This window comes from Pyrus communis, chromosome 16 (genome assembly GCF_963583255.1).
Source record: "Pyrus communis chromosome 16, drPyrComm1.1, whole genome shotgun sequence".
In the NCBI taxonomy this organism is placed as follows: Eukaryota; Viridiplantae; Streptophyta; class Magnoliopsida; order Rosales; family Rosaceae; genus Pyrus; species Pyrus communis.
This window is the reverse complement of record NC_084818.1, coordinates 18,433,278-18,450,387: the sequence shown is the minus strand read 5'-3', so window position 1 is coordinate 18,450,387 and position 17,110 is coordinate 18,433,278. Positions and strand designations below refer to the sequence as shown.

At 38.1% G+C, this 17,110-nt stretch overlaps 1 protein-coding gene across 5 annotated transcripts; it reads left to right on the top strand.

The window, feature by feature from the left end:
- The first annotated feature begins 6,532 nt into the window (after positions 1–6,532).
- On the top strand, positions 6,533–16,714 carry LOC137720516 (vacuolar protein sorting-associated protein 51 homolog). Of its 5 annotated transcripts, XM_068459597.1 has the most exons (24): positions 6,533–6,731; positions 6,848–6,964; positions 7,921–8,193; positions 9,292–9,554; positions 10,038–10,177; positions 10,328–10,382; positions 10,503–10,610; positions 10,711–10,809; positions 10,920–10,997; positions 11,795–11,872; positions 12,208–12,348; positions 12,924–13,024; positions 13,103–13,170; positions 13,354–13,427; positions 13,571–13,637; positions 13,854–13,966; positions 14,461–14,727; positions 14,845–14,961; positions 15,075–15,146; positions 15,276–15,326; positions 15,481–15,708; positions 15,789–15,965; positions 16,136–16,268; positions 16,402–16,714. In XM_068459597.1, exons 4-23 carry the CDS (start codon positions 9,375–9,377, stop codon positions 16,253–16,255), a joined length of 2,334 nt encoding a protein of 777 aa, XP_068315698.1. In that variant the 5' UTR covers positions 6,533–6,731; positions 6,848–6,964; positions 7,921–8,193; positions 9,292–9,374; the 3' UTR covers positions 16,256–16,268; positions 16,402–16,714. The 5 variants fall into 5 exon arrangements, with proteins under 5 accessions (XP_068315698.1, XP_068315697.1, XP_068315700.1 ...); XM_068459596.1 differs by lacking the exon at positions 7,921–8,193; XM_068459599.1 differs by lacking the exon at positions 7,921–8,193 and having other exon boundaries at positions 9,289–9,554; positions 10,038–10,123.
- The last annotated feature ends 396 nt before the right edge of the window (positions 16,715–17,110 follow it).

Genomic DNA, 17,110 nt, shown 5'->3' with positions numbered 1-17,110 from the left:
ATCAATGCATTGTACGCTAGTCGTATTCCTCTTTTGGCAGACTTACGTGCTACGGGAGTGAGGTTAGAAGCAGAAGATCGAGAAGTGGCGTTACTTGCTAATTTCCAAGTTAGGCCAATTTTAGTTGACCGGGTGCTTGAAGCTCAGGTATCTGATAGGGAGACTCAAGAACTAATTCAAGCTCGAGATCGAGGAAGGAGAAGAGACCTCAGAGTTCGTGATTCGGATGGCATGTTGATGCAAGAGGGTAGAATGTTTGTACCTAATAATTTGGACTTGAAGAAAGAAATTCTCGATGAAGCACATATCTCGGCTTACGCCATGCATCCAGGAGCTACTAAAATGTATCATACCATTCGACCATTTTATTATTGGCCGGGTATGAAGAGGGAGATAGCTGAGTATGTGAGTAGGTGCGCTGTTTGTCAGCAAGTTAAAGCGGAAAGGAAGAAGCCGTTTGGGCTGTTGCAGCCGCTTCCCGTTCCAGAGTGGAAATGGGAAAATATTACTATGGATTTCGTGTACAAGCTTTCGCGTACACATAATGGTTTTGACGGCATTTGGGTGATCGTTGATCGGCTCACTAAATCGGCGCATTTTATTCCAGTGAGAGAGAAGTATTCTTTGGGCCGGTTAGCGGAGTTGTTTATCTCGAAGATTGTGAAGTACCATGGTGTCCCTGTGAGTATTGTCTCGAATCGTGATCCACGATTTACATCTAAGTTTTGGGTGGCTTTTCAGGAAGCGTTGGGCACGAGACTACTGTATAGTACGGCGTATCATCCTCAGACGGACGGACAGTCAGAGAGAACTATTCAGACCTTGGATGATATGTTGCGAGCTTCGGTGTTACAGTTTGGTGATGCTTGGCAACAGCGGTTGGATTTGATGGAATTTGCTTACAACAACAGCTTTCATTCGAGTATCGGCATGGCGCCATTTGAGGCATTGTATGGTAGATCTTGTCGTACACTGTTGTGTTGGTCAGAGGTTGGAGAAAGAGTTTTAGTGGGTTCGGAGATTGTTGAGGAGACTACTCAGAATGTTCAGGTGATTAAGTCTAACCTGAAAGCAGCCTAGGACAGGCAGAAGAGTTTAGCAGATCGGCATGCTACGGACAGAGTGTATGAGGTTGGCGATTAGGTATTTCTGAAACTTTCACCATGGAGAGGTGTCGTACGGTTTGGAAAGAAAGGTAAGTTGAGTCCCAGGTACATCAGACCATACATGGTCACAGAACGAGTTGGTGAGGTAGCTTACAGGTTAGAGTTGCCTCCGGAGTTGGCTAAAGTGCATAACGTTTTTCACGTGTCTATGCTTCGACATTATGTTGCTGATCCGTCTCACGTGATACCTCCTCAACCGTTAGAAATTAATCCAGATTTGACTTATGACGAGGAACCGGTGACGATCATCGATTGGAAGGAAAAAGTTCTGAGGAACAAGACGGTGAACTTAGTGAAAGTTTTGTGGAGGAATCATTCCGTCGAGGAAGCTACGTGGGAAACAGAAGATCGGATGAGGGATTTGTATCCTCGGCTGTTCTTTGACTACTAAGGGTTGTTATTTGGTTGTTTTGAATTTCGGGACGAAATTTTATTAAGGTGGGTAGGTTGTGACAGCCCGTCCCAGAAATATTACAACGTACGTGTGAAAAGACGAAATTACCCCTAGTTCGATTTCTTTACGTTTAATTGTTGTTGTGAGTTTGGTTGGCATGTTTGGAGCCACACACACCTTCCCACACACCACAGCCTTTTTCTCCTGTTTCCTGCTTCTTCCCGAGTCCCCATTCCTCCCATTTCCTTTGAAAACGTATAGACACACACACAAGCACACTAAACCTTCACAGATCGAACAAACCAAGCACATTTTCAAGCTCGTGAGACTTGTAGGAGTGCAACTATACCATTTCCAGGTAAGAACACCATCGTTTTCACGTCGATTCCACGAAGCCCGATTTGGGTACTATTCATGCACACGTGATTTCTCACGTTTTAGGAAATTTCAAGCTTGTAGGAAGCTTGGTGGGGTCCCAAGGAGGCTCGGGGTGGTTCGTTTGAAGGAGTTGGACGTCGGGATCACTGGATTCGAACTTGGCCGGAGTTGGGTTGTTTTGGCAGGTGAGATTTCGTGGTTTTTAACCCTTGAAAGTGGTATAATTGTGTTCCTCTAGTTCTAAGCTTCATTTTGGTACCAATTTTGTCAAATTTGGGTGAAAAACGAAGAAGATATCGAAGTTTGAAAATTTTCCAGTTTTCCGGCGCCGGAGGCTCGCCGGAGAAGGAGACGGAATATTCCGTCAAGTCTGACGGAATATTCCTGACGCCGTTGACGGAATCTGTCAAAACTGACTGAATATTCCCTACGGTGTCAGTTGACGCCGTCAGCGTGCCAGGCACGTGCCTGCGCGTGGCCGGCGCGTGGGGGCGCGTGCGGCGGTGGAAAATTTTTCTAAAAATTTGGGTGTGATCCTGAGGTTGAGTAGAGCACGTTGGTATATTCATTTGCCCCATTTGAGCATTGTATGAGAAGTTATTACAAAAGTTTGGTTATGTGCTTTAAAAGTGACGTTTTTATAGTTGTTTCGCATATAGGTGATACGTATCTCGAGGACGAGCGTGGTCACTCGAGGCAGGGGGGCTACGACCCTTCCACATACCAGTGAGTGGGCTTTTGGTTTTCCGTATATACCTATATACATTTATTTTCCCAGAAATTGATTGAAAGGATTGTTTGTTTCATGCCATGCATTATATTATCGTTGTTTATGCACCATTAGTCGCATTATTAGTTGCATACATATACATATGCATATTGGGTGCTGTGGACGCACAGGTAAGTGCCAGGTAAGTGTTATTTATGTTTAAATTCAGTAGTGATTCGAGATGCTTAGAGAGCTCATAACCTGCACCCCCGATGTTAGTGCTCCCGCCCAGAGTAGGGCACAATCCTTCACGTGATGTTCACCTCCCGCACCAGACGCTCAGCTTGGATCCAAGTTAGGTGCACAGTCCTGTCGTACAAACCACATTAGGTGGTTCCGACTCGTAGATGACCCGCGATTATTCGCACAGCCTTCACGTGATCGTAGCACTAGAGTGTTTATATGTATTACACCCAGGCCTGTCGTACAGACCACTTTAGGTGGTTCCGACTCGTGGGCAGGTTTAGTTATTGAGATTGAGATTTGAGCTCTATATGCAGCCGTACAGGTCACGTTAGGTGACTCCGGCTGCCAGACTATATGTTATTGATATGATTTATACCTGAGCACTTGCATTTCATTATGAGGCTTCGACATGACATATTCTTGAGCATGATTGGCATATCTATATATATATATATATACGTACATATGTTTATTTTCTGGGAAGTATACAGGTTTTACGGCGAGGGGTTAGAATCTTGTTTATGAAATGGTTTTTGAAAAGCTTTGTTTTTGCCCACTCACACTTTTGTTTTGCGCCCCTCCAGGTTCTAGTTGTCTAGCAGGTTCAGTGGTTTCCCAGAGGGCTTTCCCGGCATTTCTGACAGACGATCACCAACGTAGGGTCACCTTCGGGTGTACTGTTGTCGTATCATTTTCTTTTGAACTGCTGTAGGCTTATGCTCTGAACTTGTGTCTCACTTATGCTAGCACTTGTTTTTATTACTTTGTATGCTAGTTTTTATTTATTCGTATTAGTTATATTACTATTTTATTTAGCTTCCGCACCGTGCACATGGTTACGTCACCTCCGCGTGGCGGCCAGCACGCCCTGATCTCGGTCGGGGTGTGTCATTTGTATGAGCGGGGGCATCCTTAAACAACAAAGTCACAATTAAAAATCTCAAGAATTTATTGAACAAAACCTTAATATATTAATCCATAAAGTTTTTCATATAACATATTACAATATTCCTTGAATCGTTTTCATGTTTTGAAAATGTTGCATAACAATATCATTACCAATACCATTAAATATCTCTTTATATTAAAATAATCATGTTATCATTCATCCATTGATCTCTAAATTAGAAAGCTAAATTCTAATGCCAAAAACAAATTAATGAAGTAAAGTCGTATAAAATACCTTGTGGAGTAAAATTCTTGTGTTGAATTTTGATAATTGATTACTTGAACTCCAATTGTCTATAACACTCCAAATTCAATTGACTTTTGGTTGAACAAAAGGGGAGCAAAATTTGAAGAAGTTGAGGACTAGAATTGCTTTGCCGTACGTGGTGGGATGAGTTTTGTGTGGATTAACGACCTAGAGTTAGAAAAACAAGCAAACGTTTCCATTTGCTAATAAAATTGTTTTTACAAGTCGTATGTTCTTAGGTCTTGCTACCAAAGAGACTATCAATAACAACTTTTCCACCAACTACTTGTAATTGTTGGCTTATTTTTAGCTACACTCACTAGAACTTGATTTCAGTCTTACTTTTCTCCTTCAAACTCAAAGTCACAATTTTCGTCTCTAAAACTCGATTTTGATCCTATTTTATTCCTGAAACTCAAAATTTGCCACTTTGTTTCCTGAATCTCAATTTTGATCTTACTTGCATCTATTAGCAAAATGACCATTAGCAATTGTTTTTACATAGGCTATTGATAATATTTTTGCACGCAAGACCGATTACTATTTTGCACGCAACATAGATTATTGTTTCTATACAATTTTATGCATATTATCATCAACCATTGTACCCCACTATCGTGCATTATGTATGGACGAAGTGGAACAAATGTAAATTCAAGAACTCGTGTCAACTCGATGAGGTGGTTCTCAACGCCATTAAGTCCACTAACTTGAAAGTCGCTCATTCTGCTACTAATGAGTCTATTTAGCGAAACTGGAATATCCCCACATATAATTAGTTTTTGTTGTTGCTTCTTTGGTGCAGCTTCGTTGGCATTTTTATTTTTTTGATGGTTGCATATGTTTGTTGCTCGTTTGTAAAGTCTTTTCTTTGCAATATATTTTATTTTATTTTAGTTTTTCCAAATGAAAAAGGTTGTGAAGGTAAAACAACTTTTACTTGGTGTGAAAGATAAGCAACTTATTTGGCCAAAAAAGAAGATAAGCAACTTATTTTATACATGAACAAATGAACATGGTCAATGTCTAAACCAACAAGGTCAAGACAACTTCAAAATTAATCAATTTAACACATAAACTTTATATAACACACAAATTGTATAAAAAAGACGTCATAACAGTCGTTTATTTGTATCAATAGTGTTAAAATGTTGTATAAGACATTATGGGTTTATTGAGCTTAGATATACAATTGACTTTTTACTCTTTGGGCTCAGCTCTGTTATAGCCCGGCCCAGCAACTAGCCATGAACCATGTTAGTATATTTAACAAAACATTTCTATTAAGTTACAAAATAAAACACAATAAATTGTAGCTCAAGTGGTTAATAAATTTCACTAGTGCACTCAATGTCTTAGATTTGAGTCCTCCTCCTCCATTATTGCTTTGTCTCAACAACATAAAAACTCACATAACAAAACAAATCAACTTAGTCATCTTCATTTTGGTAACCAACAATGATCAAATATTTTACTTGTAACATGATTTTAAAATTAGTGATAGTTTTGAATGAAATCTTGTTGCTTATATCTAAACGAGTGATATATCCAAACAGATACACAAAGAACGAGGCTCGGGACTCAAATCGATTCCTTAGTTTTCCAACTAGTTTTAGAACAAAAAAAAAAATTGTGATTGTTATGAGGTGATTGTGTCTAAATGTTCAAAATAATCGTGATAAGTTAGAGCATAGAAGAAAAAGTCGTAATTGTAATTCCTCTCTCTAATCTTTTTCAAGCCATAGTAAAGCAAATCAATACTAAGAAGACTCTCAAAATTGACTCTTCATGAACTATTTGTTACTTTACAGTTTAACCTCAATTTTCTTGTCAACCTTAAGAATATAGAGTGACAGAGAATCTATGGAGATTCAAATTTTAAAGAATCACTAAGCATTTCTTGAAGATAATTATAGAACTTGTCATTTCTTAACAATTTGTAGAAGAGTTATAAAAACTGATAAAAAAATCATTACAAGGGTGGGTACAGTGAAACAAAACACAGGTTCAGATGGTTAAAAGGTCTAAAACTACAGACGTTGACCTCTACCTCGTCGTTTAACAAAATTATATTATATTATATTATATTATATTATATTATATTATATATATATATATTTAGAGGTGTGATATCTAATAGGGGTATGATATCCATACACCCCATTTTACTTCTCACACATCTTTTTAATTTTCGATCGTCAGATCGGCTAAATTGAAGAAGATCAACATACATAAATTATCAAATGATGTGTCAGAAGTAATTTGGAATGTGTAAATAGCACATCCCTAAATATACACACCCCTATATACACACACACACACACTAAAACTGAGTTTTGGAGTGGCACTATTGATCTATAGTGTGCGGACGGAAATGCCCCGGATTTTTTGCTTGATTTGCCGTTATGCCCTTCTTTACTTCTTTAGCCTTCGATCAGGTTTTTTCTTCCCCTGCCCGTCTGTTTGCTTTTCTCTCTCGCCGCCGATCTCTGCTTCGATCCGTCTTGTCTCTCACAAATCTTTGCTTCTGTCCCTTTCGAACTATAGCCCTCCCTCACAAATCTCTGCTTCCGTCTTCTGTTTGCGTTCTGTTGGCTTCTATCTCACATATCTCTGCTTCTTTCCCTTTCGAACCTTTTCTGGGTGAGCTATATTATTTACGTTTTTGCTGTTAGATTTATTTATTTTGGGCAAATTTTTAGATTTGTTGGCTTTAAGACCCATCAGAACCCATTGGATTCGTTTTTTGATTTTCTCAGGGTGAATAGCTTCTCCACCAGTTCAGCCAAATCCGGCGACTGGCTCCACAGCACACGCGAGAACCGCGACGCATCACCAGTCCATCCGTGCATTTTCCATAACCCTCTTTACGGAAGGTAAGCAATTTATCCTGCTTTAGATTTTTATAAATTATTTACAAGAGGAGTTGAATTTGGTTGCTCCTTGGCTGTGGGGAGAGAGGTCTGGGTGTGTCATTTGGTGAAGCAGGGGTTGGGGAGAGAGACAGGGAGTGTAAGGAGTGTGGTTGCCGATGAGCGTTTGAGGTAGAGATTTTGGGTTTTCCCAAAGGCAAAAACTAAAACCTGAACAGATAAATTAGGACATGAATTATGGGTTAAAGGCATGCAATAAACTGGCAGAATCAATCTAATCTGGACTACCAAAATCATAAAATATCAATTTTCTATCTTTTAAATTTCTACAGAGCACCCATTTCCTTCCTGCTAATGGGTCTTATAAACTTCCACTCGGTTATATCAATTTTGTTAGAATTAACAAATCTGCTGAGCATTTTTGCAGTGAATTTCAGCGACCCATCTGCCTAATTAGTTTGTAATTATATGGTATTTTAAAAAAGTTCAAAAATCAACTCACACATTCTCCACGAACACCTGATTCTTCAAAAATTTCCAAAAATGGAGAACTAAATCACCCAGTTTTCCTAATTAAAGAAAGAACAAAAAAAAATCAGTTTTCTTTTTGGTCAAATTCGAAGGCCCAATGAAGAAGTAAGTGAATTTTCTCAGAGGGGAGAAAGAGAGAGAGCGCAGTGGGAGACGGACCTCTGAACAGCAAAGCAGAAATGGATTTTTGTGGTGATGTCAACTGTTTTGCGTCAAATAACTGTAGCCTTTTGTAATCATTGCTTCATTGTTTTCACACTGATTTGGGAATACATATGTGATTCCAGAACCTTAGATTCAGCTATACACCTATATTCTTTATATGTTTTGCTCGTTTTGATTCATGCCATTGAATTGTGTTGTGTTTTGAGTGTTTTCCCATCTAACATTTGAACATTTTGTGGATTTGTTGTGGGATTTTAATGCAGAAATGATTTTCTTGAGTTGGTATGGGGAAATGGTCAGGTTATGATGCAGGGTTGGTCCAGTAGAACTAAGAAGAATCCGTCTTTTAATAGCTTACTGTCTTTTAACATCTCGAAAAATCAAGATAGAGATGTAAGAAATGGTAACGTTGGCAAGACAGGAAAATTTGGGTCAGTGGTGGATTCTGGATTGGATGAAATTCCTTTGTCAGTGCCATCTTCTGAGATGGGTTTGATTGAGCATGATGACATGTTGCCTTTGAAGGCACAAAGCGGGTGGGTAGTAAAGGATCACCACACCTAACCGTTGCATTTTTTTAGTCTGTTTTTCACCACACACCCACAAGTTTGTACGTATTTGCAACTTTTTTGGGTTTTTTTAGATGTAATAAATTGTAATGCCCAATTTCATTTTGAAGTTTTGTTTGCCCAAGTTTTGTTTCTGAAAATATGATATGATGTTTTGATTCATTGAAATAATTGAAAGATAAAAGAAGAGTGCAGAATTATTGTGAAGGGTGGTCTGCAGAAAAAGGGAAAAAAAGGGGATGAATCTGGAGGAAAGCGGGGACTGCACTGAGCAAGCGCTTCGACAAATTTTTTTAATTGAGTTGTAAATTTTGTTTCAGATTAGACTTTGTATGAATATGAATTTGAATAATCATTTTTCAGTTTTTAAATAAACGAGTCTCGGTAATTTAAACCCCAACTAAATTGATGCATATCTTACCCTTTAGCAGTATGTATTTGAAGGAATTTTTTGAAATAAATCCCTTATTAAACACGTTTTAACTATTGGTCTTTGGTTCTATATATTTTAACTCCGTTGATTCGAAGAAAATTTTAAGCCTGGTAAAAGATAGTGTTTCCTGGTGTCGATTTGGGGGTGGGGTAATTCTCTGCTTACAATTTTGTGGTGTTTCTCCCTTCCTATATATTTTGAATGATAAGTGTGTAAGGTCTCATTATTTAGGTTATTTGAGTTCTTTCAGTCTGCAATGAATTATACTCTATATTAGCGTATACTGAAAGGTTCTTCTGCCTTGCTAACATTCGTGAAAGTTAATTTTAAGTGGAATTTTTTCGAAAGCATTTGCATTGTTTCTTAAGCTTTTTTTTCATACTTTGATTAGGTTGCCTTGCTATGTTCCTTTTTTTTTTATGAAACTTTCTAACAACCAGTATGTACAGCAGGTTTAGATGTCTATTTGTTGTTTTTAGAAATGGTATACAGTTTTGAAACTCGCAACATAGGATACCTCTGTTATCTCTATGGATATATTTCCAAAATATTTTAAACACCCGCGGCAACGCGCGGGCACTTTTTTCTAGTCATAACTGTATTGTAACAAAATTCCGGTTACATTCCAGCAGTGCCAAATCTCGGATCAAGATTCAACCAACATACACAAACAGAGACTGAAGGTTGAGGAAGAAGAAGAAGAAGAAAAGTAGAAATGGATGTGGACAACGTGCCACTGGACGACAAGGCGAAGAGGATGAGGGATCTGCTGTCGAGCTTCTACTCCCCTGACCCTTCGCTGTCGTCTCCCAACTCTAACTCCTCGTCCAAGTATGCCACTCTCGACGCCATCAACTCCACCTCCTTCGATCCCGACCAGTACATGCATCTCCTCGTACGATCTCCAACTCTTATCTTTTACCAAATACATGATTGATTCAGCTGTTTTGTTTACTTAATTTTCGGACAGTTGTAATCGTTACTGGTAATTAGGGCAGATTTAGGGTTGAATTGGAAGGCTGTGTCTGGAAATTTATGAATATTTATGTCATGGCGAAGTTTGTAGAGGTGAAAAATGGAATTAGTGGCTGCTCAAAAAAATGTCATCAAGTTGTTTTGAATTGAGCTGGGAATTTTGTGGAGTGGAATGAACCATTGGTTTTCATAGCAGAACTGGAGACGGGCATTTGGTTCAGAATCAGGGTAGAGGACTTTGTAGGAATGTTGTTGATTTCATATGGTGATGTATGTTTTCTCTGATAAGTTGATTTGTGGCATTTGTATATTGAATGCTCATAAAATACGCTCATTTTGTTATCGAATATGAGGCAGAAATTCGAACTGTGAATCAGCATTGCTAGTTTTATGAACTTTGCAGGTACACAAGTCAAACTTGGAAGGGCTTCTACAGAGACATGTTCAAATGGCTGCTGAGATAAAGAATCTTGATACTGACTTACAAATGTTAGTATACGAGAACTACAACAAGTTTATTAGCGCGACAGATACTATTAAACAGTAAGTCTTTATTGTTTTTACTTATATGTCTATATTCACATGTTGACAAACTTTCTGCTACCCACCATATCATTTATCATGTTTCAGCTTGTAGATAATATAACCAAGAGTCTCTTATAATGTTCTGGTCTTGGATAATTTTTCCAACAGGATGAAAAGTAATATTGTGGGGATGGAGGCAAATATGGAACAGCTCCTTGAGAAGGTACGTCCAATTGTTTATACTTCAACCGAGGCTCGCTCAAGCTATGTTTTTGTTTTCGGAGGAAAAAGAAGGAAAAAAGAAGTGTAATATTAGCTTACTTCACATTGACCATGATTGCAGATAATGTCTGTGCAATCTAGAAGTGATGGGGTCAACACTTCTCTTTCTGAGAAGAGGGAACACATAGAAAAGTTGCATCGCACACGCAACCTTCTTCGTAAAGTTCAGGTTGGTGAGCAATATATGTGTGACTTCATGACACTTCAGTTTTAATTTCGGTGTCTGGCCTTGTGGGTTACATAAATTTCTTTATTCTGTGGAACGGCAGTTCATATATGATCTACCTGCTAGGCTTGGGAAGTGTATCAAATCAGAAGCATATGCTGATGCGGTCAAGTTTTATACAGGAGCAATACCAATATTTAAGGTAATTTCTCTCTCCTATGATCTTTTGCATTCGGGACCAGAGTTTACCTTTGTGTGGAGTTTTATTTACATTGTGTCTTGTTTCTTTGTGGTTGGGCTCTCCACAATAAGGCATATGGAGACTCCTCATTCCAGGATTGTAAGCGAGCATCTGAAGAAGCTGTGACCATAATTATCAAGAATTTGCAGGTTTATCCTTTTTTCTTTCTCTTTCTTTCATTTTTATAATATGGCGAGACTGGTTTTTCTCTCTACCCATACCTAACAAGAAACAAGTAGATGTCTTATCCTTACTTCCCTTGCAACGTTTCTCTGGGGGGTTCTTGTTAAGTTTCTACAGTCGAGGTAGTAATTTTTAGTTGGATGGTGTCATAGTTTATATGTTTAGGGGCATATAATATATAACTCCATTTGCTTTAATACATGGATAGGTGTTATGCAGTTTTTGGTGGAAGCATTAGCATCAATATTGGTAAAGGATTGTGCCTATATCTCGGACATAGGATTAGTTTTAAGATGTAACATTCTGGTACTGCCGTGTAGTCTCTTTTCATGAAAGGCCACTGCTTGAAACGTGTGGGAAACAATCCCTTGGATGAATAGAATACAATGTTTCATTAATATGATGCGTGTCTCGTCCTAAAATAAGCTCTCCGAGCTCTTGGGATTGCTGTGAGTCATGTGAGTGAGATGTTCATGCTCATGAGTAAGCTGTATCCTATTAGATGAAGTAAAAGTTATGAATCAAGGCATGACATTTTTCACTAGCTATCAAGCTATTTCTTATTAGCCATTTATTGTGTATCTGTGTTGTATTACTGTACTTTCTTAAGCATACTTTGACAGAAGAATGGACATTCACCATCTGAGATGTTGTTAAAGTTAATGTTTAAAATCATAATTTCATGCCGAATAACTTACTGACTGCAGCTGGATGTGTGCTGTTGGAAAACTTGTCTTATGATTTTCCAAATTATTATTTTCAGGGAAAGCTGTTCTCAGATTCTGAATCTATACAAGCAAGAGCTGAGGCTGCTGTGCTTCTTAAGCAGTTGGATTTCCCAGTCTGTACTGCACTTTTATTTAAGTTTGTCATTCAAATTACATATTGCTGTGTTAACCCATCATGGCTTTAACTAAAGAAAACGTATTCAATAGTCTATTGATACAGTTAAATTGTGTGAACAATACCCACAGGAAATTGGTAGACTTTTCAAAAATAGGTTATCCTTTTTTTTTTGTTCTTAAAGTCCTAATGTATTTTAAATTTCTTTGTAAGTGAAGGCATAGGTGTGGACATTTTTTGTTCACAAGAAGAATCTCAACAAAGAAAATGCATTGAAAAGAAAAATTCCAATAATCTTTTTTCACCCGATGACATATTGCCTGCATTTGGCAGGTTGACAGCTTAAAGGTGAAGTTGCTTGAGAAGTTGGAACAATCTGTTGCTGGCCTTCAGCTTAAGATAGAAGATATAGGCAATTCTTCACTGGATTCTAATGATCCTTCTACTGAAACAGTTCCTGCTACTGCACATGAGGTGAGCATCTGACAGTGGGACTAGTGGAGCATCATTTTGGTTTTTCATCTTTGGCAAGTTGTGTGTGATGACTTGAACTGAAAAGAACCCCCAAAAAACTGTGTGTATGAGCATCTAATGGAAATTGTTCTTTCACCTTATGATGTGATATAAGTCAATTTATGATGCAATTTATGTTGCAAAGGCTCTTGCTGTCGTTTAATTATAAATTATAATAACCATTACATTGGTAAACCAAGTTCTTTCGAGACTGGCTGGTTTTGGCACATCTATGTATGTACCTGATTTGTAGTTAACAATAAACTCACTGCATGAAGTATGCATCTTAAAATTGTTGGAGAGTGATTATTTACACCTTTAAAGATATTAGAACAAAGTGTGAGAAATAGGTTAAATTTAGAAGAACATAGTACTTGTACTAAAAGTTTCTATTCAACTTAAATAGGCATTAAGTTTTCCCCCTTGTGCTTCATGATTTCTCTCTGCTCGGTTACATATGCTCTCCCTCTTTCTCTTCGATGTCTGTAACTTATAACTGCACTGATGAATCACTGACTTATTTGCACTCAATTTAGACTTCTGTTCATGAGTTTGCGGAGGCTGTCCGTGCTTATCGCGTAATATTTCCTGATTCGGATACACAACTAACCAAGCTTGCACAAGACTTGGTTGCCGGGTAAGGGAGTTTCTTAATTTAAAATACCTTGTTGTACGGTACCAGTTTGCTCACGGAATGTAATTGCTGTTTGTTTAGGCACTTCAAAACCACTGAGCAATGCATAAAGACAGAAATCTGGTCAGCAGATCTACTAGGAGTTCTTCGTAAGTATGACCAATGTCCTAGCACACCATCCTTAACACTGCTCTACATCTACCCCTCCTTTAACAAATGGAGATTTTAACACTATAAAAATCGATCAACTCGTCACCATTTGTTCTATTTGAAGTATATAGTTGGGTATTGTTATATTATGAGAACTTTAACAAAAGCCCATCTGCATGCAGGGATTATATGGAGAGATGTACTTCTGATGGATGATGTGTTAAATGAGGATGCTCTCCTCGATTATTCTCTGGAGGTCTCCCTTTTAGTTTTATTTCAATTTATTTTTATAATAAAGTTTGAAATTTTCTTTCACACTCAGGAATCGCAGTGGATTCTATTTTCTTGTTACTGTTGAAGGATGTTTTTTAAGCATACAGATTAATCTATGTTCTTCAGGCAGCTCGGGTTACTGTGAAACTATATGTTAGCAACAAATTTTCTCATCTCCTAAACAACAGTTCAGGTTATTCATTTCTTAGTTTGTGAGTTATTTGTTCTTAAGTTCTTTTGATTCTTAAACCGTAATCTTGATTCTCAAGCTCAACTACTTGCAGTCAAGATGGATTCTTTTATGCCAACATTTGGCCCTATCCAAGGCCATGTTTTTCTGTTTAAACTTACATCTTTTTATGCTATCCCTGTGTTGAGTAACTTGAGTTGAATTTGTTTGAACTGGCAGATGCCCTCACAAAAGCCCACACTAGACAGAAGGACAGAGAAGAGTATTCCTTACAAGTTGCTCTGGAGGGCGGAAAAAAGGCAGTGCTCCAAGGCAGCATGGATGTCTTACTGGTAATGTATGAGATGCCAAGTAGTCTATGTTATTGCATGTAAACTAAGCTTGCATCAACTTACAGCTTCATCTCTGTTTTGTACCGGATGTACACCTGATAGATGATTCCTGTGTAGCCAGTAGAGCTGAAGCTGAAACTGAAACTGTTTATAATTCCTTCTATATAGATATTAATATACATTTCTAGCCTATGATTGTTCGAATGGTAGCGATTTGCTAATGTGTTTTTGGACACACGTGCTTCCCGAAGGTCATGGTTGAATGCGCTGGGACTGCATATATGCAGCAGTTATTTTTAATTTGTTTTGGTGTTTTTGGAACATGGGTTTAGACATTTTCCCATTTAAAATTTTTGCATTTCTATAATATATATTTTTCGCCTCTTGCTGTTAAGCGCATCCCCCTTCTCCCCATTGCAAAGTGCAAGGCTATTTTACTTATCAGAAGGGGGAAAAGTGGATGCTTATCTCTTTATTCTATCATTTCATTTCAGGACTTCCGCCAACTTCTAGATGATAATTTGGAACTGCTAGTTAAACTGAAAGACTTGATTATTGATTGGGTCCAAGAAGGGTTTCAAGACTTCTTCAGGGCACTTGAAGGTCACTTTCTCTTGCTTTCAGGAAAGAATAGTTCAGCCAGTCAAGATCAAGGTTTGACAGAGGGAATACAAGATGACAAAGTTCTGGCTGGGCTTGTCCTCGTGCTGGCCCAAGTTTCTGTTTTCATTGAACAAAATGCCATCCCAAGAATCACCGAGGCAAGTACCCAACTAATAAGAACTATTTTTTGTTCCTTAAAAAATATCAATACTGGAGTTATACTTTTTTCCATGTCCTCAGGGGTTTGTATTGAAGTTTCCTATTCTAATTGTCAGGAAATAGCTGCTTCCTTTTCTGGTGGTGGTGTTAGAAGCTATGAATATGGACCCACTTTCATTCCTGGAGAAATCTGTCGGATTTTCCGCTTAGCGGGTGAAAAGTTTCTGCACATTGTAGGGTTATTCAAAATGCATTTTATTCATTGGGCTACCATGATCAAACCACTTTTATCTATTATGCAGACAAAAGTTTGATAACAAATAATGTTTTGATCTTCTCTTTTCAGTACATAAATATGAGAACTCAGCGGATATCAGTTCTCTTAAAGAAGAGGTTTACAACACCAAATTGGGTCCAGGTACACTTATTGTTAGGCAATATTTGAATAATAGCAAGTATATCATGTGCACTAAACTATTAAGAAAGGATTAAACTTACTACCATGTAAGTACTTTTAATTTTTCTTTATTGTTCAACATTTTTGCAGCACAAGGAACCCCGCGAAGTTCATATGTTTGTTGATTTATTTCTTCAAGAGGTCAGTACATAATTTGTTTCCCCCTGCCATTTAATACTCTCTTGGAAATGGAATAAGAGTCAAGTTGAGAGAACTCGCTTGGTACCTTGTTTGTTAAATCTATTATTTGTTGTCAGCTGCTCTGCACAATTCATTCCTTTCTTTCCTGTGTTAGTTGGAAGCAATTAGAAGTGAAGTGAAGCAGATTTTGCCCCAAGGTGTTCGCAGACATCGCCGGGCTGACAGCAACGGAAGCACTGCCTCATCTCGGAGCAACCCATTACGAGAGGAAAAATTAAGTCGGTCAAACACCCAGAGGGCTAGAAGCCAGCTGTTGGAAACCCATCTAGCAAAACTTTTTAAGCAAAAAGTTGAAATATTTACGAAAGTTGATTTTACGCAGGTAATGAACTAGTTGTTGCTTGAACCAGTATTGGTACTGGTATAGGAACAACATGAACTGACTGTGCTTGCAAATTGCAGGAGTCGGTGGTAACGACCTTGGTAAAACTTTGTCTTAAAAGCTTGCAAGAATTTGTCAGACTCCAAACTTTTAATAGGAGTGGATTCCAGCAAATTCAGTTGGATATACAGTTCCTAAGGACTCCTTTAAAGGAAATGGCAGAAGATGAAGCTGCTGTTGACTTTCTGCTGGATGAGGTATATAGAAAATAATCTTGGCTCTCCATCCTGAACCTCTTAACTTCTTATAGCTTCTCCATATTAGTTCATATCTGTTTTATTGGCGCCAGCTTTTGAATGGTTGAGGCCTGAAATCTCCCTCACGTCTCTCCATAAATAATCGGTTTGGACTTGTTTCTATCGAGCAGGTGATTGTTGCAGCCGCTGAGCGTTGTCTCGACCCAATTCCTTTAGAGCCTGCCATCCTGGACAAACTTACACAATTGAAGTTGGCTAAGACCAGGGAACAGAAGCCAATCTATCCCTAGCGATTGTCTCGAGGTGCAGAAAATTTTTGCGACCTTTCATTGTATGGTACCATGATTTATTCTTTAAAACTTGCCTTTAGTTTCTTATTCGATTGTTCGATTTAAGTGAGATGTATTTTTGAAGAGAGTGATTTTTCTTGTTACAGCTAGGTTTGACAGAGGCAAGATGATTTGGCACTGGAATGTCATCCTCCGCATCCGGAAGTGCTTAAAGGCTGCAGTTGAACGGCCACAAATTCTTTGAATTGCATTCTCATCGTGCACTGCACTCGGAAAATGAAGTGATTTAGTATAGAGTCCATTGTTTTGCCTCCCTTGAGGTTTTGTGAAATTACAAAGAATTCCCTTTGCTTGAAATGACACTCTATTTCCTCCCCGTTTTGTACGTGACATGACGGTTTGGTAACAGAATACGAGTACGAGGACGATATCAATAAAAACAAATTTCTTTAAATTTGAGACCAGAGAATTGTTAGTATGAAACTTTTGCTTGAAGCTTTTTAGAAGCGCCATGTCCTCAAAATTTCCTTGACAAGAGATACATTGCTCGTTTAGAACTGCTTTCAAAATAACTAGGGAGTGTTTTTAGAGAAAATATTTTTGAGTTTCGAAATCATTTAAAGGGCTTCTTACAAGAATCACCAGTTATGCGCTTCCTACATGAAGCACTAAACTGTTTTTTCATGATGTACTTGCATTTTTACTAAATTGGTTCCAAAAGCATTTTCATCCAAAACGTTTTCAGATGTTTTAAAACCACTTTCGAGCGAAGCTTTACCTCTCTGGATATTGTGCAATATATAATACAAGGCAAGGCCGAATTGCTTGAACGGTTGAACCGATTACTTGGAGCTT